At 38.8% G+C, this 24,120-nt stretch overlaps 1 protein-coding gene across 2 annotated transcripts in view; it reads right to left on the bottom strand.

Moving 5' to 3' along the window:
* Nucleotides 1–23,471, bottom strand: part of LOC126976601 (tRNA dimethylallyltransferase) — a 247,704-nt gene extending 224,233 nt beyond the window's left edge. The window contains exon 1 of one of the 2 annotated variants that reach the window (XM_050825012.1): nucleotides 23,260–23,471. In XM_050825012.1, the coding sequence (XP_050680969.1) occupies nucleotides 23,260–23,400 (141 nt within the window). In that variant the 5' untranslated portion in view covers nucleotides 23,401–23,471. The remainder of the gene's footprint in view (nucleotides 1–23,259) is intronic. The other variant, XM_050825011.1, reaches the window with a different exon arrangement.
* Between the last annotated feature and the right edge of the window lie 649 nt (nucleotides 23,472–24,120).

Genomic DNA, 24,120 nt, shown 5'->3' with positions numbered 1-24,120 from the left:
CTCGTAAGCTTAGTGTATAAATGTATTATTTATATACTTATATAGTGATAATGTTGTTCATGACCCCACTATCATTACTAAGTCGTGGATAACGGGGTTGATTGTACAATATATATACAAATACTTAATTATTGGAACAACTAATTATAAGTTACTCAGTTTGTATGATTGTTTGTTGTCCTAAATAAAATAGAAGCTTCCCAAATTTAATTGAAACCAAAAGTTTAAATAATACAATAGATCATTACAGATAATATAAAATTAAATGATTTTAATTTTAATTGAAACAACACGGTAAAACAGACCAGTCCAAATATGCTAGTTCAATGTCAAAGTATTGTTTACATGCTATTCCGGAACAGAACGTAAAGAATGGATATCACATCAACGCCTACAAAACATTATCGGCCTAAATTCAAATGTTTATTATAACAAGGGACCGTTAATTTTAAATGGAAAAGTGATGACGGACACCAAATACTTGCAACACTAGAAGTATTGCCAATCGATAAATGTTATACGGTGCCTATTTCAGTGGTTGATTCAGTGCACTTCTGTTTACAAGGCTATGACGTCATACGTATGTAAATAAAGGGCTAGAATCATAAATGTGCACCGTTATCTATACTAATAAATGCAGAGCTAGATTTTTTCTTCGGTTATAGATACTACGAAAACTACTAAACTGATCGGAATAATACTTATACCTAACGGTAGCACTGCAGCGTGTTTCTGAGCTGGTTTTAGTATATTATGTTTGTTGGTAATTACATATCCGGAACCTATATTTTTGACTTACAAATACCTGCAATACAAATAATTCAGTCAATGATATTTCATTCCATATTAAAATACATACAATGAGCGGGCAAGGGGTACTCAACTTATGTGCCAAAACAACGTATGCCGGTTAGCACTTAGTTTGAGTACCGAAGGAATCTGATTTATCAGTAACAATAACTGACAATGTCTACCTTTAGTAGATAAAAATTAGCTATTTTATTCATAAATCGCTATTTTCTCGCTCTGCAGTACTACGTCCCGCAAACAGTAGGATTTCTACACTGATACAGTTTCATAATATTAGCGTTCGATTATTTATACGCCTAGATAGACTGCGACAGCTGTTACAACGTCGAAAACAATTGAGGTTGACAGTTAACCTCTAATTTGGCCAATACACGCACACTAACACAAAGTGAGATAGAAATCGCAAATATAAGACTTAGCTTGTCATGCACACTAAAGTAATAAACCTGACCTGTTTTCATCGGTTGTCTAGCACCACGCGACTATTTAGACGCATAATCTAAGATATTAGCGTTATGTCCATAATATACGCAGCTCCGCTACGTGTGGTACGAGTACGTATACTACGCAAGTTCGACTGGTTACGTCGAATTCGTTCCGGCCCGCAGCTTGCTTACAGCAATTTTTGTTGTAGTAAGTGAGTTGCGTGCCATCGCGGTTGAGCTGAAGGATACCTAACGGTGACAACTAACTCGGCTAACGTTGACCCGGTGCGTTTCTCAGGCCTCCTGACCTGAGAGAAACCGGACGACCCGATCCCATTGCACTTGGGCTTTCCCAAGGGTGACGGTTCGCGGCTATAACCATTAGGGATAGCCGCGCCACCACTTCCAACCCCCGTTGCTCCCTGCCCTCGGCGGGGAGGCTTCTTCAACAGTATGGCTCCATCAACGGACCCTCGCAGCGCCCTCATAGTCCAGATTGCGACATTGATCAAAGCCGCAAATATCAATATCGACCAGTCGCTGGTCGATAGCATCATCTCCACCGTGGTCAACACTCCAAGTCAGCCCCTTGCTGACTCTCCCGCGTCCCCCGATGAGCCCTCCGCTCACAAACCCGTGTCCGAGGACATGGAGTTCTCCGACTCCGCCTCCTGCGGCCGAAAGCGGCCAGTCCAGTCCTCCTCTGAGGACTCTGACAACGGAACCGTCACTGGCTCCGTTGTCAACACCTCCCGTTGTCCCTCTGGAGAACCTTTCAAACTGGTTCAATCCAGGAAGAAGCGCCAGTCCAAGCGCTCAGCCACCACGTCGGACAACGTACTCTCCGCGGTAACCCCTGTCCCTCTAATGTCTCTCGACATTAGCTTGCCCGAGGTCTCTGTCACCTCTTCCATGAAGCCAGCCACGCGCTGCACGCCTGTCCTCCCTGCTAATAAGCCCCCACCGCCTATCTTCATACGAGACAAGGCAAAGTGGACTTATGTTGCTCAGCTCTGCGCCGACAAAAAGGTGCAATACACCCGAGCCACAAACACGGGTGAAGCCATCCGCGTAGTCGTCCCGACTACGGAGGACTTCCGAGTCCTCACTCGCCTCCTCACTCATAAGAGTGTGGCTTATCACACCTATGCGCTCCCGGAAGAGCGCAAAGTGAAAGCCATCCTACGTGGCGTCCCATATGAACTCCCCAGTGAGATCATCCTAGAGGACCTGACCAAACAAGGGTTCAAGGCCGAGGCTGTACACAAAATGTACAGCCGATCCGGCAGGAAATACCCATTGGCTCTGGTCATCCTCACCAATGTCCCCGAGTCGAGGGAAATTTTCAAGAGAGAGCTCATCGTATGTGGGCTTTCAAACATCCGTGTTGAAGCTCCACACAGAAGGGGCAGGGCAGTGCCATCGCTGCCAGCTTTATGGCCACGCAGCTGCAAACTGCTCAGCCCCGCCTAGGTGCGTCAAGTGCCTAGAGCCACACACAACAAAGGAGTGCAAACGCACCCGCGATGCGGGGACTCCTCCAGCTTGCGTCCTTTGTGGGCAGGAAGGACATCCCGCGAACTACCGCGGATGTCCCCGCGCCCCTCGTCCCTCAACATCGAAGCCTGCTAAGAAGCAGCCTTCAAAACCAGGGCCACCTCCGGCCACTGGCACGAACTTCCCTCAACTGAGGAAGAGGACAACCGGGCCTTTACTCTCCACTTCTTGGAGACAAGCAGCCCCGGTCTCCCAGACATCAAATGTCAATTCCCGCCCTGTGCAAGTCACCCCGAGTGGCCGCAGATGGGCAACACCTACGCAACCAGACTCAGGAGTGCAAAACCCCCTGAGTTTCTTGAAGAATGGAGAATTCGATATTAAAGAATTCAACATTCTCGCCAACAAATTTAAATCAGCTAGGTCTCCCGCTGAGCGCCTAGTTGCAATGATAGAGCACCAAGACCTGGTGAACTCCTTGTACTAATGTCCCAATCGCGTAACGCTTCATCATCGAACATGGGGCGAGTGAAGCCTCAGGGCTTATCACTTGTCTCATTCAATACGCGCGGCCTGCGCACCAACCTCCCAGAGATTAAGGAATTTGTTCGCAATAAGGACATCGACCTATTGCTTATCCAAGAAACATTCCTTAAACCTGACGCTTCAAAGGGATTATCGATCCCTTCCTACTCTCTTGTACACAATGGCAGAGCCGACGACCGTCGTGGCGGAGGTACAGCCATTTACTACAAGAAATCCCTTCATTGCTCGCAAATCGCTACTCCAGTGCTTACCAACATGGAAGCAACCGTCTGTCAGTTGGGCATGTCAGGTCATCCGTCTCTGATCATAGCCTCAATCTACCTCCCTACTCTCAAGATCCCTCTCCAGAGCGACCTTGAGACTCTCCTCTCTCTAGGTGACTCAGTCATCTTGTTTGGGAACTTCAACTCCAAACACACTGACTGGAAGTGCCTATCCACAAACGGGAATGGCATCAAGCTCCGCCGTCTAGTTAGGTCTATGGATTTAGACGTCCTAAGTCCCATCTCTCCAACACACTACCCGGATAACGTAGCACACTCTCCCGATATTCTAGACATCGCCTTGGTCAAGGGTGTCGCTCTTAATTTAAGGGCGATTGAACCACTCGATGACCTGGGCTCCGACCATCGTCCAGTCTCCCTCAAGCTCGGGCCCCATGCCCCCACTCCTACCACCATACACCCTAAAACCCTCACCAACTGGGAGGGTTATAGGGAGTCTCTTGCATCAACTTTTGATGCCCACAATTCACCGTATGCAATCTCGTCCAACTATTTCGATAGTACGGATAAGATTGACATCACGGTAAAAGCACTTACTCAAACAGTGCAGTCCGCTCTCCATGACAACGAGCGGGTGGTTAAGGTTAACAGCCATAGGCTCCCGCTTGATGTCATGAACCTCATTAGAGCCAAGAATGCAGCTCTCAGAAGAGCCGCCAAGTACCCAACGCCCAACTATAGGTCACGCGCTAACTTCCTCCAAAGCCAAGTTAGGGTACGTCTCTCCGAATTGAGGAATTCCAATTGGGATTCACTCATGGAGAACATATCCCCTTCACACCAGGCGTATTACAAAGTGGCGAAAGCCCTTCGTACTGACGCAATACTCCACACTCCGCCTTTGATACGCCCCGACGGCAGTACAGCTTTCGAGGACAGGGATAAAGCGGAGTGTTTTGCTGAAAGCATTGCTTCACAATGCTCACCCAGCACTTCTTCTTTCGAACCCCTCCACGTAGCGTCGGTGGAGAATGAGGTCAGCCGTCTGAACTCAATGCCTCTCACCGACGATCCCATTCCAACTTCTGTAGAGGAGGTTAAATCCATCATCCGTGGATTAAAACCTCGCAAAGCTCCAGGAGCCGACGGTATTTCCAACCTGGCGCTCAAACACTTCCCCGAGCAGGTGATCTTCTTTCTTGTCCTTCTCTTCAACGCCTGCCTCGACCACTGCTTCTTTCCAACCGCTTGGAAAGAGGCCATAGTTATAGGGATCCCTAAACCAGGAAAACCCCTCAATATCCCCTCCAACCATCGCCCCATCAGCCTCCTCAAGGCTATGGGGAAAGTCTTTGAACGGGTTATTCTGTTCCGTATGAGAAAGCATCTCTTTCCAACGGACGGCCCTCCCTTAATAATAAACCAACAATTCGGCTTTCGTGCTAAACACTCTTGTCCTCAGCAAGTCCACCGCATTGTAGAGTACATCTACAGCGGGTTCTATCCCAAACGTAAGAAGACAATCGCTGTCTTCTTCGACGTCGCCAAGGCTTTTGACAAAGTCTGGCACGAAGGCCTAATATATAAACTCCACGCTCTAGGCCTCCCATCCCGATTAGTCCGCATAGTAGCTTCTTATCTTCACAAACGTACCTTTCGTTTCAGACACGAAGGTGTCCTCTCCTCCCCTCGCCTGCTCACGGCTGGGGTACCACAGGGCTCAGTGCTCTCACCACTTCTATACATATCGTATACCACCGATATTCCCATCCCTAGAAATGGAGTCCAACTCTCTCTTTTCGCAGACGATACCGCTCTCTACGTCCAGTCCCAACAGATTTCTTCAGTCCTCTCCAGGCTCCAACGCTCAGTTAATGAGCTAGGTGACTGGTTTAGGAAATGGCGTATTGAGGTCAACCCGGATAAAAGCTCCGCAGTCCGTTTTGATTTTAAGCGCAGACGCTTCTGCCGGGATCGACCCATTCATCTATTAGGCTCCCCTATCCCCTTCAGGTCCACAACCAAGTACTTGGGTGTGACCCTCTACTCCCAACTCACCTTCAGGCCTCACGTCAAGAAGGTGACCGGAACCGCCCGCTTCTATCTGTACCGCCTAAATAGTATGTTAGGTAGGCACAGTAAAATGTCTTTTAGGAACAAGCGAACACTCTTCAAGGTTTGCATTCGACCGGTTTTGACTTACGCCGCTCCAGTTTTCGCTCATGCGAAACCCAATATTATAGACAAATTACAAACAGTTCAATCCATTTTCTGCCGTAAGGCTGTCAATGCCCACTGGTGTGTTAGAAACGCAGACCTTCACCGGGACTTAGAGCTCCCCACCATCCAACAACACCTTAAGTGCTTGTCTGAAACTTTCTTTAAGTCCTCAGACAATCACCCAAATCCCTTGATTAAGGAGGCAGCGGATTATACCGCCTCCCCTCCTTCACGTCATCAAGTCAGGAGGCCCAGACACGCCCTCTCCGATCCCCCTAACAAACTATCGTCTGACCTGGAACGCCTCTTGGCATCCGGGGACAATCAGACGCACTCACCTCTATTTTGTGATCATCCTTCTGATGTGACTAGTCCCAATTAGATAGCACCCTCTGTGCAATATCCCAGCGGAAACTCCATAGGGAGTGCCGCTTGCGCCTCTCTCTCCCCATGAGAAGGTCGCCTTCGATGAAGGCTTAGAGGGCACCTGCCCAAAGCCAACTGCAGGTGGTGTTTAGTGGGTAGGCACCTAGGTTTCACGTGAGTCCCACATAACCAACGCAGACTTAGGCTGCGTTGGTATGCATGAGCATTCACCACCTCCCTCCCGTCGTTATCCCGGAGGGTAGCCCATTCCCTTGCTTGGGCGCAAAAAAAAAAAAAAAAAAAAGTCCATAATATGAGGCAGGATTTATGAAAATGTAATTATGTTACAACTATTGTTATTCTGTTAAGTAGTAATAACTGACTACTTATTTATGATCCCTTTGCTATTATTCTACATATCGCGACCTTTTTTTGGTAATTAAAAATAATTCAAATGTAGCTTTACCGCCATTATTAATTGACAAACTTACTTAAAAAACGTCTCCTTAAATTTACCTACGCTCTTCATAACAATTTATAATACAATATATATAAGTAATTATTACTTACCGAAAATAAGAAACTCTGTCCTTTTTGTGTTACTGATACTGTCGTGTTTTTATGTTACTGATAGCATTACAATTTATTTATATACATTACAAAAATATCGAAGTGCAATCATATTAATTGAACAATATGTTCTATAATTATTAATAAATAATAAATAATTTCAATTAACTGATTCCGTAAACAGTCACATTGAATTCATTCGTTTGCAATAATTATTCCGGCCTTTATAAATATTAATCTCATAGGAAGATTTTGATGGCGGCTAAAGGAGCAGCAACAGTAAAAATCATTAGTGAACACCAAATAAAATAAATGTGGTAGTCGAGAACGTCGAGCCAGGAGCAAACTGCGGTGCGAGTGTGTTCGAGATCGGGCACGGGGCGAGCGACCACCAGAGCAGACAGTCAGGGAAGAACTATCGAGCGAGGCGGTTGTGTCGCACGGGTATACGCGGAACACCACGTTCTTATTACATAATAATGATAGCCATGTGTTTGTAAAATTGTGTCTTACTTTCTGTCGTGATAACGCCCACATGATGTGGCATCCACGGATATCCTCACCATGTGACCCGCCTTGTTCCGTCATATATATAAATCAGCAGACTAAAACTTGAGACTGGTTTCTTCCGACATTTAATCGACATGTCAAAGCCAATACTTCCAACATTAATGATTGAATGGTTGGTTCATTAACTCTTATTTGCTTATCTCGACAGACTGAAGATCATACTATGAGTGAGGAGACTAACAACTACGATAATGATATGGTCCAGTGAGTCTAAAGTGTTTATGTGGTCATACCAATATCAGTCATATGAATCAAGAAACACCATCCCTAATTCACTCACATCAATGAATACAATACATAAATTTGACTAAATAAGTCTTCAGAGATGAATTATACAAATTGAATTTGTATAATTCATCCCAGAAGTGAGGAATATCACTTTAAAAATAACAAAATGGTTCCGTATACGTCTAATCAATTCGAACACAAATATAAAAAAAAATACACAAAATATTGCAAAATACTAGGAACTTATATGTATTTAAACTTTTATCATCGCGGAACTTTAACATAGTATATTATGACTGGAATTCACGATATATATATATTTGTTATTGTCGCAGCGGAACACGATTCAGCAATTGGATGGAAATATCGGCATCAATTTAATAAAATATATATTGTGAGTACATAATAATACCTACTTCAAGGATCTTATTCAGAAGAATCAGCTGGTCGCAATTACATAAGTCGATTCCGTAGAATTTAATGAAAAGCATTTTATGACCAAGAAAATCGCAGAGTCTACTTGATTAAGATTTATGAATTGCAATTTTTATAAAACTACAATAGATACATTACATTGTTATATCTAATATATAAAATTCTCGTGTCATGTTGTTAAACATTGAACTCCTCCGAAACGGCTTGACCGATTCTCATGAAATTTTGAGTGCATATTGGGTAGGTCTGAGAATCGGACAACTATTTTACATCCCCCTAAATGTTAAGGGTGGTCCACACTTTTTTTTTTAATTTTTTTGACATTTTTTTTTTTTATTTGTTTGATTATTAGTCAGGATTAAAAAATACATACAACTCAAAATCTCCACCCATCTACGATCAACAGTTACTTTTGTATCGCGATTTTAATATCGGCAATACAACGATTGCTGGGTCAGCTAGTCTTAATATATATATAAATTACGTGACACGTTGTTTGTCCACGATAGACTCCTAAAGTAATGAACGGATTTAAATGGGGATTACTTCATGGAGTGCAGTTTAGTCCAACTTGAGAGATATGATAGTTTTTATTTCGATTTGGGACCCAAAATTATTATTATTTCCAATATTTGTTTTGTATGGACATATTTTCTGTAAGAGAATTTATTGACGCACGGTTTGACAGGTCTGCTGTGAAACAATCTCATAATAACAACAAGGAGCTTACGAAATAATTCTTGATGTTATGAAAAATTATTGACCAATACATAAAAATAAATAAATAAATAAATACATTTTAAATGTTTAAAAAGAGTTTCATAATAGTTAACAGACACCCCGATTTGTGATCATTTTGAGATTGCGAAATTAACGAAACGTCGCAATAAGTAAATAATGTTAATTCCACCAAATAATAATATTGAAATAAAGTTACAATTACACGCGTTATATTACTTTAAAAAGAAACATATTCAAACACATTATACTGACCAGTAGCTTAGATAGAGATAGAGATAGAATATAATATGACCAGCTCAGATACTCGCAGAAAGCTCCTCGATATGTCATTCGATTATAAAACTCTTAGAAATGAGCACACCACTCTTGCAAACTTTCCATTTGAAAGTCCCACGCAAAACCCTCGACAAGCAACTGGTCTTTAACACCAACCCATAGGCAGAACTAACCTAAAGCAATTTTCCGCTATATCAAGGCTAACAAAAATTTATAATTTTATTAGCAAATAGACTTGACATATGATATATTACCCCAATTTAAAAAACAAGCATTAAGATTGTTAAGGCCTTAAATTGTAATAAGTATGCACTAATTTATTGAAATTGTAATAATTATTATTCATAGTTTACCTACTTTTGTTTAATATTAAGTATTTTTGTTTAATTTTGAATATTGTATTTTTTTTTTATTTTTTTTACTTTTGAATTTTTTTGGAAGATGATGTGACTCCTTTAATAAGTTGTACATCTAATATGTCTAATTGTAAGGATTGAAGAAATATTTTTTTGATGTAACAATTTTAGGAAGTCCTAATCTAATATATAAAATTCTCGTGTCATGGTGTTAAACTTTGAACTGCTCCGAAACGGCTCGACCGATTCTCATGAAATTTTGAGTGCATATCGGGTAGGTCTGAGAATCGGACATCTATTTTTCATCCCCCTAAATGTTAAGTGTGGTCCACACGATTTTTTTTTTTTAATTTAGCGACATTTTTTTTAAATTTGAGTCAGCATTAATAATACATACAACATTAAATTTTCACCCATCTACGATCAACAGTTACTTTTGTATCGCGATTTTAATATCGGCAGTACAACGTTTGCTGGGTCAGCTAGTAAAATATAAAGAAATAAATAAATGAGTGAACAGTTTATTTATATCAACATTTAATCGGAATTATCTAGCACTGAGCCTTGCTCATTACTAGTAATAAAAGGTGCAAAAAATTCTGAAAACCTCGTACAGAGCTCATTGACTGTTGAAACCGCAATACCTTAGTTGATTAGATAAATGGGTGTAATGGAATAAATGATCTCATGGCAGCGGCCATGCGTCACTCAATAATTCCTATCACAAATGCCGAAGTACTGGACATAATATCTTCTTACACACCTCATCATGCGAAAGCCTGCATCGAATTATGAGTTATATATAACCTTGAATTGGCGGACTCAAAAAGTAAAAGGTAAGTTTCAAAGAAATATAATCAACAAACTATAGTTAATACAACAGTTATGTTTAGGCTTTAAGATAAAGTGTTTCAGATCCAAAAGAAATTAAGTACTTAAAAATGTACAATGATATACGTGCAGACAAATTTAGGTTTATAATACCCTTTTGTTCTATTGATAAAGTAATCAAACCTTTCACTGAGCGCGCCATTGTCGTCGACTGAAGCCGTTTCTTAAAACGAGCGTTACATATTCGAGTGTGACAGCATCGTCTCATTAAATACACGCAAAATATAATGTTAAGCGCAAATAACGAAGATTTCACTAAAAAAAACGGTGTGTTAATGCTCAAAAGTAAATACAAACATACTCACGAACATGTCTCCGTCGTTGACTCAAGCCGTCATTATCCGGACGCTTATAGCCTAAACACATTATCGGATTTGGTGCGGCCGACCAATCGGACGAAGTCTGAGAGCGGTCCATATTCGTTGGTATGTCACATTGTCTATCGCAAATTATTATTATGTATTAGTATTATGTAATCATCCGGACCGTCCAAGTACGACACCGGACCAATTGGTGCGAGGATCGCATCGGACCGTCCGATGGTCCGGCATTACCAAATCCGATCATGTGCTTATGCTATTAGTCTCAACGCCCTTACAGATGTACCTACCTTGATGTCAGTATCTAAAGGGTTGCTTCTAATACAAATTAATACCGAAAAGTAATTTCGCCTTATAATCATCGGTTCAGTAGTTTTTGCAATAACCGAACAAAAAAACGGCTCTACATTTATTTATATAGATAAGATGTCAACTGCATAAATAAAATCCTGTTGTAATCTATTGACTATGTCATGGGCTGATTCACAGCCCATGGGTACCTAATATGCTAGTGATAAGGAAAATATGTTTCTTAGAATTGATATATAAATAATTTGTTTTATGCATTATTGGTTTAATATTTATTGAAGTAGCAATAAGTATTTGATTAAATTGCACTTAACACTAAAGTTCAAATAGACACGTAATAACTGATGATGACTTTGCAAAATTCATTTGTTGGAGGAAGCTGAGGAGTGAATCTAACGTAATCCGGGTACCGACTAGTTCCGGACCTCGGTGAGTAAAGTGTTCACGCCTCACGGTGACGTTCCGTCTCATACTGCGGATAGGGATGAAACGATACGAGTAAATACAAGTACATACTCGATACTTTTGACCGATACCAAGTAGTTTGAGAATCGATACTTAGAAAATAAGTATCGAGTAGGTATCGGTCAAAAATACTCATATCTCTGACGGGTTCGGTTTTTACTCTAAATTTTCCAAAAAAGATTCGATACGAGTATGTATCGATACTTGACGACCGATACTGTATCTGTAAAAGTATCGATACCTCGATGGTATCGTTTCATCTCTAACTGCGGATTTGCGCTCGTAGTTCGCGGCTGGACAAAGGGAGGGACGCGGGGTGCGCCAGCGGTAATAACACGCACAGAAGCACTAAAAACTTTTGTTTCACTATTAGTGTTCACGAGGGCACAAAATGTACTTATTGAATTATTAATTATTAATTTAAGCTGATTTAAATAAATATAGTTAATAATGTTACGAAAGTTTTTATAATGTTATTCAGCTAAGTAGGTACGTGTCTGACTCAGTCGCATAAAATTACAATTAGTTTCTCGAGAAACAACCATAACAGAAAAAACTTTTTTATTTTATGTATTTCATCATCATCATCACTCGGAAGACGTCCATTGCTGGACAAAGGCCTCCCTCAAAGATTTCCACGACGATCAGTCCTGCGCTGCCATCGTATTCCATCATCCAACGTATTCCGGCAATCTTGAGCAGATTATCGGTTCATCTTATGGGGGCCTACCAGCACTGCGTCTTCCGGTACTTAAGTGCCCCAACAGCTATCTCTCCGTCGAACTATGTGCCCTGCCCACTGCCACCTCAGTTTCGCAATCATTTGGGCTATGTCGGTGACTTTGGTTCTCCTACGGATCTCCTCATTTATGATTCGATCTCGCAGGGAAACTCGGAGCACAGCTCTCTCCATTGCCCTTTGAGCGACCATGAACTTACTCATCATGCCCATAGTTAGCGTCCATTTATGTATATTATTATTATTATTATTTATGTATTTATACTAGTAGTATTACATATTCTTTGGTATTGACTCGGTTGTACCTAATTATTAGTTTATTTTAATTAAATATAAAATGTCAGATTAAAACTGTTACTGTAAAACACAGACAACAAGACAAAGTGTAATAATACCTAATAGCTTGTATAACAATTCATAATGGACCATAAACAAAAAACGACCGTAAAACAAATTATCACTTTAGATGTAATAAAATGTAACCCTTTTAAATTTAATAAAACGAAATTTGAGAGTTAATTATATAAATTAATACCAAGCGTATTACTGCAGGGTGCCTTATGTTGGTTCTGTACTCTGAGTGTCCCATAAATGAATTAGTAAACACAATATTATGATGAATTTGTAATAACTTTACGCAACCAATTTGTGTCGGTTATCTAAACGTAAAACGTCACCAAAACCCAAACAACGCTTCGAGAGAAAACGAAAGTGACTTCAACTGGTCACAATATTGTAAAAAAAAGTAAAAGTTTCAGAAGACAGCACACGGCCGACAAATTAAGCATATTTTAATTGTTTGTTTTTGCCGGCAGTTAAACCTGTCGATTATAAACGATGATGAGCTAGGGAAAAAAACTATGGAGACAACGAGACTTGCTGCCTAGCCTCAGGCAACAAACGACAGAGCGAATTACCAAAATTTTTCGGGAAATCTGCACTATTTTTTGCCGCCCATATACCAGTTGTGGCTTGCGCTTTCATCCGCGTATTATAATTTATAAATATTTGTCATAAAATATCCATTAAAATATATATTTTTATATTATGGTTATTCAGGTTTATTTTATATATTCAGGTTTATATGGTATGGTATGGTATGGCATACTTTCTAGTTGTGCTAATATTATTATCTTTGCAGAACATTATAGTTCATATTATGTCTTCATCCAAACTTACTTTATAAAAATCAATTTAGAATTTAGAATAATACTAATTATACCTAACTAGATAGCCTATTCTATTCCCATTGAATATGGCTATCATATACTATAATAGTTAAACAAATCTGACAGGTAGGTAAATCCAGAGATAAGAGCGTCCTAACAAACAATAAACTCAGTTGTATAATATTATAGTTTAAACACGTGATCGGATTTGGTACGTCCGAATCATCGGACGCGGTCTGGTTTCGGACTATATTAGATGGTATGTCCATCGCACAAAATTATTATTATTATTAGTGTCCAGACGGACCGAGTACAACGCCGGACCAATTGGTGGGAGGAGCCCACCGGATCGTCCGATGGTCCGGCCCTACCAAATCCGAATAAGTCCGGTAAGAATGGTATTTGAAAGTGCAATGAAGAAGATCTAGAAATTTCTGAACTATGGTTTATTAAACTTTATATAAGTTATCATTGCGTGTTATATTTTTTCTGCCATATAATAGAAATTCTTTAATCAGGACTAGCTCACATATAAAAAAACAAAAGCGAACGGTAACATACAAACATATTCTTTTGCTTTTATTGGCCCAGCATTGTAAACTATAGACACTAAATTATATAGCAATTTCTTATATAAGCATAACAGGATCTTTCCTGAATGATCGATTCTATGCGTAATTTTCACACATTTCCTTGTCTACGTGTTAATAGGTCTATGGTATAAGCCCACTCGACTCGATTCGACGGATCGGAGGTGCCGCGGGGTAGCGGGGTGCTGACCTTGCAAGTTCCGTCGAACTCGCAGCGGAATGCCAACAACCAACTTGCCGAAATCATACCGTATACGAGCAGAGTGTGTGAGATACGAAGCGAGTTCTAGCCGTCGACAACTGGTCAAGTAAATGTTTTTTTCGTCTGAAGATTGCAAGTTTTAAGTCGATATGTTTCAACTGGTAGAAAACTCTAGTATTTTATCATATCATGTTGAATATCGGACACAACGGAGTTTGCCTTTCCGAACATGATGATCAACGTTCAATGAAGGACTTTATTTAATGTTTATGGGCACAATTATTGACGGCACATCTACAGACAGAAATAATATGATGGAATAAAAAGTCTTATCCATAACTTTCTTCCACATTCGCTCTTTAAATCCATTTTTTAATGGAATAGGACGACAAACGTATTGTCTCCCGATGGTAAGTGATCAGCCACGGCAAATACTCTCTTACAACGGAGGAATCACAGGAGCGTTGTCGATTATGGGGCCTCTTAGATAGGAGTACGCGTTTATTTTGTAGGTAGGTATCCATGTCGTATCGTCTCAGAAACACCACCTAGGAATTACGCATATAAAATTTGGAATATTGTAAGATTTTTTTTTGCATCTTTTATGGATTTCTTATATAACTGATATCTGCTAGGCCACGAATAAGAAGTAAACAGAAAGTTCGAGATCAGTCATTGAAACTGGTTTAATTAATATGGACCGACTCGTTTGAATGTAACATGGATTTGTTAATGAGTGTTTTATGTGAACACTAATATAGAAAATTAGTTCAACTAAGAGTCTAGGTAAAACATTGGCCTGTAGGCAAGTGGTATGATGCTATCAATAAAGGAACAAATTATTAATAAGAATAATTAACGAACTATCACACAAATTATCTAGCCCCAACTAGAGTATGGGTGCCCTTAAATATTGGCTCTTACTTATTTTATTAACAGGGCCTCATACTATAATTTAAAATCTTAGGTAATTTTTTACGTCTAGATAGACTGCGACAGCTGTAAAAGCTTTGAGAGAAATTGAGGTTGACAGTTAACCTTTTGTCACGCACATTAAAGTCATAAACCTAGCCTGTTTTCATCGGTAGTCAAGCAGCAAGAGGCTTTATCTAGACGTATAAATTATCTAAGTTTAAAATATAAACTCGAAGTTTGGCACAAAATTTTCCAATCTCTTTGTTTCTGAAAGTATCAACAATATTGGTCGGCGTAGTTAGACACCACATGCAGTGGGTGGATGACTTCGCGGTGACAAATAATAGTATCATGACTCAATAATGTCACTACAATTGCACATGACACATCCACGTCTAAAACAATATAATATTCTGATATGAAATGACGTTCTATGCGCATGGACATATCTGATAGCGGATCGGCAAAAGTGTGCTTAAAGACAATTTAAGCCCACTCGTCTCCTTAGTCGTGTGTCAACTGTCACTGCCCGAAACAAATCTTAACTGAATAAATATTTTACATTGCTGCTTATTGACCAAGAATATTTTATGCAACTGGAGTAAATGCGACAATGTATAGATAATGAGCAGTCGAAGTTTACTATGTTGTTATTAATTGTGGCATGGTCTATATTTCGGCTTTGTATTATACGACGCTATATTGCTATATACGAATAGTATCTCCTTATCACGGTGCACTTTTTTCGTAAATATGGTCTGTTTAATGTCGAGATCTTATCTATCCATAGTTATGTCCAATATAGGTAAGATGTTAGACGATAGGTTATTGAAATGTAAGTAAGCGTAAAAGGATAGATTTGTATACCTCTAGTAAGTAATACTAATGATAGAAAGCTTATTGAAAACGACCGTAAGGGAATCTCGACTATAGTTTGCCGACTGCCATAATAAAAAAATTATAACACAAAACTTGAGGCGCAAACAATAAGTTGATGCTTACGCTTTAAAAATATCAATCTATAATCTTAATATATATAAATTACGTGACACGTTGTTTGTCCTCGATTGACTCCCAAAACTAATGAACGGATTTTAACAGGGATTACTTCATGGAGTGCAGTATGGTCCAGCTTGAGAGATAGGATAGTTTTTATTTCGATTTTTTCGAGAGAATTTAGTGACGCACGGTTTGACAGTTCTGCTGTGAAACAAACTCATTATAAGAACAGGGAGCATTTTTTACGAAATAATTCTTTATGTTTTGAAATATTATAGGCAAATTCCTATAAAACAGTATTTTTTGTTATCTACAGACCAACGTCTGTCGGGGCAGCTAGTATATATACGAGGGGAGGTCAAAAAGTTCGCGGAATGACTGGGAAAAAAGATGAAATGATACATTATGTTATTTTTCCTTTTCAATATATTCCCCCTTAACACGAATACATTTTTGGGATCTGGCATATAACTTATTAATACCGTCGAAAAAATAGGTTTTGTCTTGGGCGTCAAAATACGCCGAAATCGCCGACTTGACTTCATCATCGTCTCTAAATTTTTTTCCACGCAGCTCTTTCTTCATCTTTGGGAATAAATAAAAATCGCTAGGGGCCAGGTCTGGACTGTAGGGTGGATGGCGTAGTTGTTCAAAACCGCATCGATGAATGGCAGCCGTCGCAACATGACTCGTGTGAACGGGCGCGTTGTCGTGCAAAAGGAGTACACCTTTTGTCAGTTTTCCTCTTCTTTTTTCTTTAATAGCTTCTTTTAATCGGTCCAATAGGGAAGCGTAGTACTCTCCCGTTATAGAAACACCACGTTCTTTATAATCGATCAAAAGAATACCTTCAGTATCCCAAAAAATAGTCGCCATGATCTTTCCGGCCGATTGCGACACTTTAAATTTTTTTGGGGGTGGTGTGCCTTTTTTGTGCCACTGCATCGACTCCTGCTTTGACTCAGGCTCATAGTGGTGAACCCAAGTTTCATCACCGGTTACAATTCGGGCCATAATTTCTTCCCTAACTTCTCCACAGCGGTCCAAATACTCGCGGGAACAGTTGACGCGCTCACGTTTTTGCAGCGGCGTGAGCATTCTCGGGACCCACCTTGAACACACTTTACTCATGCCAAGATGTTGATGAAGAATATTTAAAATTGTGGTTTCTGATACTCCAACTGATGCTGCAAGTTGTTTCTTCTTCAACCTTCCGTCTTCCAATACAAGTTTTTCAACTTTTTCAATGATTTCCGGCGTAGTGGCCTCAATGGGCCGTCCAGGTCGAGGATCATCTTCAATTGACTCCCTTCCTTGCTTGAAAAGGCCGTGCCATTTGTAAATCATGGTTTTACCAGGAGCAGAGTCTCCGTAAACAGCTAACATCTCTTGCAAAATAGTTTGAGGCGTTTTTCCTTGTTTGGTGAGGAACTTTACGACGGCGCGATGTTCAATTTTCTCCATAGTGGCTAGTTTGTTCCCGATTTACTTGTTCACTCGTTTGTAACTCGAAAGCTAATGACCCAATTAGGCTAGAAATTGGCATATATAGTAATTATGAGTTACTCAAGTAGCGGCTACCTGGAGGAGCGACCTCACCCCCGCCAACCCCGCCATTCCGCGAACTTTTTGACCGCCCCTCGTATATAAGAGATTTTCACCTACATATTGACTCATCACGATATTTCTGTAACCATAAGGCGTAGACTTCAAATTTGTAGGAATAATCCTTTCGCCGAGTAGAGCTAAGAACGGATTTTGCGAAATTCCCCGCGCAAGAGTTTTTTTGCATTACGAACAGAACGTCTGTGGGGTCAGCAGAGTCATATACATAAAATGTTGTCTACTTTTGGATGCCTATTTTTTATTTTATTTTAAACTATCATTCATTTTCAGTTCTAAAAAAAGAATGAAAAAGGCTCGATAACGAAGACACTCTATTTCTTTTAATCTAGTATGTGTGCCGACATTTTTTAACTACTCTGGTGATCTTGATCAAGATACAAAGACAAAATAAAATATTATATTCTTATTGGTCCTTGATACAACAGTAAATTGGACGTCTTAAAGAGAGTACGGCGCCTATTTCTGCCGTGAAGCACTAATGTGTAAACATTATTGTGTATGGGTCTGAATCAAGGGCGCTGTAGCTAGGGAAATTGCTAGGAAAATGAGACTTAGCATCTCATGTCTCAAGTAGACGAGCGCAATTGTAGAGCCGCGGCCGCTCAGAATTTTTGGATTTTTCAAGAATTCTGAGCGGCACTACATTTTATTTTGCAGGGCGTCTCAATTACCATCAGCTGAACAACCTGCTGGTCTCGTCCCTTATTGTCACAAAAAAATGGCAATTGGAAGGAAAAAGACGTTCCATTTTATCAAATAACTTTAGCACCCAATATCTCTTCACAAATTAACGACCAAAACATTCAACCTCTTAAATATTAAGAGCACCTAAACAGAAAGGACCCTCATTCAATTATATATAATTAGCATAATACACACATAAATTTAATGTGATTATCATGCGCAGTGCTTGGGGCGAAACATAATTTCCAAACGATGGTAGAATGTCTTGGCTAGTGTTGGCTTCCATAAAACAATTATAACCACTCATAAGTTATATGTATGTAGATATATTGGTTGCCAAATCAAATCAAAATCACTTTATTCATCTTTGTCAAGGAAATGACACTTATGAATGTCAAAAGTTTTCTGTTATTTTTATATCTACCGCCACTTTGGAAAGGGTTGAGCTTTAATGAGAAGAAATGGTAAGCAACTAAATACCACTCTTTGAAATCACCATTTACAGCTTCATCTTTGTACAAATCATTAAGTTACAATATATGTATTATGTAAAGTGATGCAACAAAAATACTCAAACGTCAAATACTCAACGCCTTACACGAGTAAGTCAAAAAAGTTAATGTACTATAATACGAAAATCAAGAGTACAGTAGATGCATCAGTCCACACACACCGTAAATAGATAAAGGTATTTTGCGAGCATTTTATTAGCGATTTTAAACAATACAATAAGTAACTTTAATTCAAAAATATGAAGCAGAGTTTCTGTTTACAGGATCATCCGAGCATAACGCATGCACCAGCCATCGCCTCCCTCGACTTGGTCGACGGGAACGGAAGGACCCGTCGCATGTCACCGCCACAAGTAGTTATTTTAATCAATTACGATTTTATGAATCTCCTTTCGTGCATGGGATCCGTATTCCTTGGCCACGTCGTAATATAATAAAAGTTACTTACGTGCTCTTTGAAATCTGGATTAGGAAAAAAATATAGAGTTAGAAGAACTGGAATTGAACACCATGTGCTTATCTGCAAACTGGGACTGGAGTGGAATCGCAACTTTTAATAAAATGGTAACGATTTATGTGAACATAAAAAACCTAAAAATTCTGAGTGGTACTAGAATTTGTGTTTGTCACCTTGAGCAATAAGATGTTAAGTCTCATTTGCACAGTAATTTCACTAGCTACGACGCCCTTCAGACCGAAACACAATAATTGATTTGGTTGAGTTGGTTGATAACATAGTTGCCACGTCAGTCACAGCAAGAAGGACCGTCGCGTAACATTGCACAATATATAAATTAATACATTATAACGCTATTGCACCACACACGTGCTGTGACTATTTATAAGAACATGTAAATAAACAATGCAGTTTATATACCCTGAACACAATCATAACAATGATGCAAGTTACACATTAAATAATTAATATTGTGTAAAGGAGACTACGTAAATAGTTTCGCATTTATATTTAAATTTACCAATAGGTAAGAAAAAAAAATCTAGTAACAGTTTTTATGACATTCACCAACGAGCTAGGCCTCACTTGATGGTAAGTTCGTTCCATTGTTATTTTAACATCGAGATGATTTATCCTATGGACCAGGAGGGAATAAAACGTGCATAAATACGTGTCACCCGATGTAATGTGGTCACCCAAGACCATACTCTCATTTTATACAAGAGGGGGCGACGAGCAAGAGGCTCACGGCATGGGGAGTGGTGAGGCAGCCTCCCATGGACATCCGCAACAACAGGTGTCAAGAGATATGTTACCGACCTTAAAAGTGGGAGTATAGTCTTTTCTTGAAGGTCCCCAAGTCGTACAGGTTCGGGAAAACAGCAGCGGGTAATTGATTCCACAAAGAGACTGTGCGAGACAAGACATTTTTTGCAAAACGCGCGGTTGTGGAATGCCAGACGTCAACGTGATAGACGCTCCTACATATCATACAAAAATATGAATTCAAAAACCGAAATCACGTTGGTACTTGTCGGGCGAGGGTCGAACCGGGGGGGTGCCGTGGCAAAAGTCAACGTTTCTACCTATTTGGGTCAACGACGCTTTATCCTTACTTCATTACCTTTACTTTTGTGTACGCTTAGTTCAATCCCAACTGTATTTATGACAATAAAAATATCTCTTGTAGTTCTTCCGATTTGTGATTCAGGAGTGATCAGGTGATACAAAAAGCATTGACAATAAATGAAGGTCAGACACAATACGAATTATAATTTTTAATGGGATAGGAGTAGAAATGAGCGTACGGGTCGCCTGGTATTAAGAGAACACCGCCGCCCACACACTTTTACAACACCAGAGGAATCACAGTGTTGCCGGTCTTTAAGGAAGCTGTACACTCATTCTTTTTAAGGTACCCATATCGTATCGTCCCAGAAATACCGCACAAGAAAACTCATTCCGCAGCTTTGTTTGTTGGAATAAAGTTCCTCGAAAACCGCACAGTGGAGAAACGCCACACATACAGATGGTGGGGATGGTGGGGATGATATCCTAATTTGAGGTGAGTCGTACGAAAGTGGCAGGAATCAGGTGAAACAGCTCTTTGAAATACTCCCCGTAATAAATACTGTAGAAGACACACAATTGAGCAATGTCTCTATGCAATAGCAAGTGATCGAGCCTATCATTTATTTGCCTTAAAATTAAGCAAGAACACCAACATTAATTCTCAAAATATACACATAGACAACATCTGATAAGATATAATAAAAAAGAAATGAATTAAAAAAAAAACATTGGTAAATATATAATAAACAGCAGCATAAGCTAAATGGCAGTGTTGGACTTGTATACTTGACATGTCCGTCATATCAACATGGACTTTTCTATACTTTAAGTTTCAGAAAGACAGCAATTTAATGCATAATTATAAAATTCAATATGTATATTGTGGCTAAGGACTATCTGTCTAGTGACTATATGTCCTAATGGACTGGTTTTGATGTAATGGAGATGGGATTTTGGGACTTATGTTGCCACAGAGAGACAAAACAAGAATTAATCAACAATTAATACTTGGTAATAATTTTTCAGGCATTGCATAGTATCATAAATATGGCAAATTTAAATCATAAAAATATAATTTATCAAACATGATCAATGAGTTTCTTGCTACTTCTCCTCATTAGCTCAACCCTTTACGAAGTAGCGGTAGATTCAATAAGAAAAAATATTTTTTTGACATTCATAAGTGTCATTTCCATGACCTACATGAATAAAGTGATTTGATTTGATTTAGTACTTAACTACTTACTTAATAGAAAAGAAAAAAAATATTACTATTGTAAATAATAGCTTTGTTAGAATTGAAAAGTTTCTAACACAGTACCATGCCCCATAATTTTGATATAACATGTGCCTATAATAATACAAATCTTAAATGTTGGTAATACAGGTCGTTCTGACAGTGAAATAGAGATGGCAGATAGATGTTGTTACATGTGTGAGTGAGAATTTCCAGGGCATAAAAAGAATAGGGAAGTTGGAAGAGTGTTAATTAAGTTCATTTTTTTATGGAAGGAATTATTTTTTGGATTGACATCTGTATAGGTTACCTCATGGGACATGATCACGGCAACCCACACTGTCCTACAACAGCAGAAGGATCACATCTTGAGCGTTGCCATGGCCTCTTTACTAGTCTGTCTTTTTTGTATGCCTCTATTATAAAAAAAAATTATCATACTAATCCATGTAACATATTTATTTCTTGGTATACCAAAATATATTTTATCAGACATATATATTAGAATTAATAAATAACAGACATTATAATGGGCAAATATAATTACTTTCAATGTATGGTATATGGATTCCAGATACTTTACCAGATGTTAATGCTAATAAATCAACACTTTTTAAAAGAAACTCAAAATACATATATTTTATTTCCCAATATGGTTGTGGTTTGTAAAATGGCTTTAATACATTTCAGGGTAGATCTGTCTCACAGCAAACAATGTGAACTATTGTGATAGCCCCCATTAATAACAGCTTCCTGTGAAGATTGATTCTTTTCGTGAATGCTGTTGCTCACAGCCGATGTATTTCAAGTGGTTGCAGAATTCGTCAATCCAGAGAGATGCTATGTGTACACATTAAAGGACCATGTGACCATTCAGAGAGGATGTGTAACAGGGTTTCATATGTACAACTACACACTCTGTAACCTGTAAGGCCTAGGACTGAGAGGCATTCGATTAGTCTGCAGCGCCCTGTTAGGGTTAGGATGCATAAGTTTTACCTACATAGCCCTACTGCCTCAAGCGCAGCCTTTTTGTTAAAGGCTTGAATTAGGATTTTGTAATGAGATAGGCCCAGTGTGTATTTCCAGAGCTTATATTATCTTGCAAACATGAAATGTTAAGGGTTGATTGAACAAGACTCCTAGGGTCACAATAGAAGGATTGTCAGCACCTTCAGTCCCTGTATGTCCTGGATACCAACAAAGTTATTATAAACTCTGTTTATTTTATGACTTAAGATGAATATGAATATTACTGATTGTATATATTATATATCTTATCATCATAAACGTCAAAAGTTTTTCAACATAGACTCCTGGAAATTTATTTTTGAAGTCAATTAAATCGCCAACCACCAACCACTTCCACAGCACAATACCATCACACACCACAGGTAACAATACCATCAGCTCAAACCAAAATACAATCAAAGAAGAATATTTAAATCATTTTTCAATATACTCGATTACAAGAAAAACACCACCACTTCAGTTATTTACTGCAATATATTATATTCTAAATTCTAAGTGTTCTTTTCTTATAAAACAAGCTTATTAGCCGTCTATTATTTGACATAGGTAATACGTCTTTCAATATTTTTAAAGTTTTATTATACCATTTAACAAGAATTTTCTATTGCTTGATTTTAATATTTTACTATTAATAAATATTTCCCCAATCACATAATACGTAAGTTTTGTATACACATTCAAGGTGTCAAAAAGTGTAAATAGAGTACAACAAAAACTATTTACAAAGTAAAAGTGTGTTCACAAAAACTTCTCAATTTGAGGTTAGGAATGACTAACCTGCATAGAATCTGCACTGATTATTTCCGTTTCAAACCTTTGGGCTAATTCGATACTCAGCTTCGTTTTCCCCGTTCCTGTGGCACCTAATATAATCACCATCGGGATTTTAGACGAAATCACTGACCGAAGAGCCATCATAACACAACACTTGATGATAACACACACTTAACTAACTTCGTGTTTGTTTTGACATTTGACATAAGTGAGTTGTGACAGATTGCACAGTGCAAGTACTTCATACTTGACCGATCGTTTGAAATTGAATTTTGAGGTGCAGATTTCAGTTTAAAAACATTCTTTATGTTTTATAACAGAAATCGTAGTCAAACATGATTTTTCAAGAAAACAATATCTGTACGAAACCATGATAGCCTTAAAGTTCATTAATATGTTATTTTTAGTATCACGCAAAGTAATTTCCATGTTATCTTTAACAGCCAAATCTGGCCCAGAAAAGCGAACGGCAATCCGCTTCCACGAAATGATAATATAGGTATTACCTACCAAAATAATAATATTATGTAAAAAAGTTTGGATGTTTGCTACTCAGAAAGACGCTTAAACGTATTTGTTACATGGGTAGTAGGTACACATAGCTGGATATATAGGTACTTATCTTGTAAAATTTGTAGGTATGTTAAAATGTTTTAAAGCTGGTAGCACCCGTGACTTTGCCCTCATAGTGTAATCTTATTTTTCATTTATAAGTAGAGTATCTACAACGTTTTATATGTTTACTTGTTTCAAACTGCTTAACAGTTAAGGTAGTTAGGTTTTCGGGTAATACCGTCCCACATAGTTTTATGTTTGCTAGTTATCATTATTTATTGTAGATTAAATTGGTAAACTACAAACAGC

Source organism: Leptidea sinapis, chromosome 41 (assembly GCF_905404315.1).
Source record: "Leptidea sinapis chromosome 41, ilLepSina1.1, whole genome shotgun sequence".
In the NCBI taxonomy this organism is placed as follows: domain Eukaryota; kingdom Metazoa; phylum Arthropoda; class Insecta; order Lepidoptera; family Pieridae; genus Leptidea; species Leptidea sinapis.
This window is presented reverse-complemented; position numbering and strand designations above follow the sequence as displayed.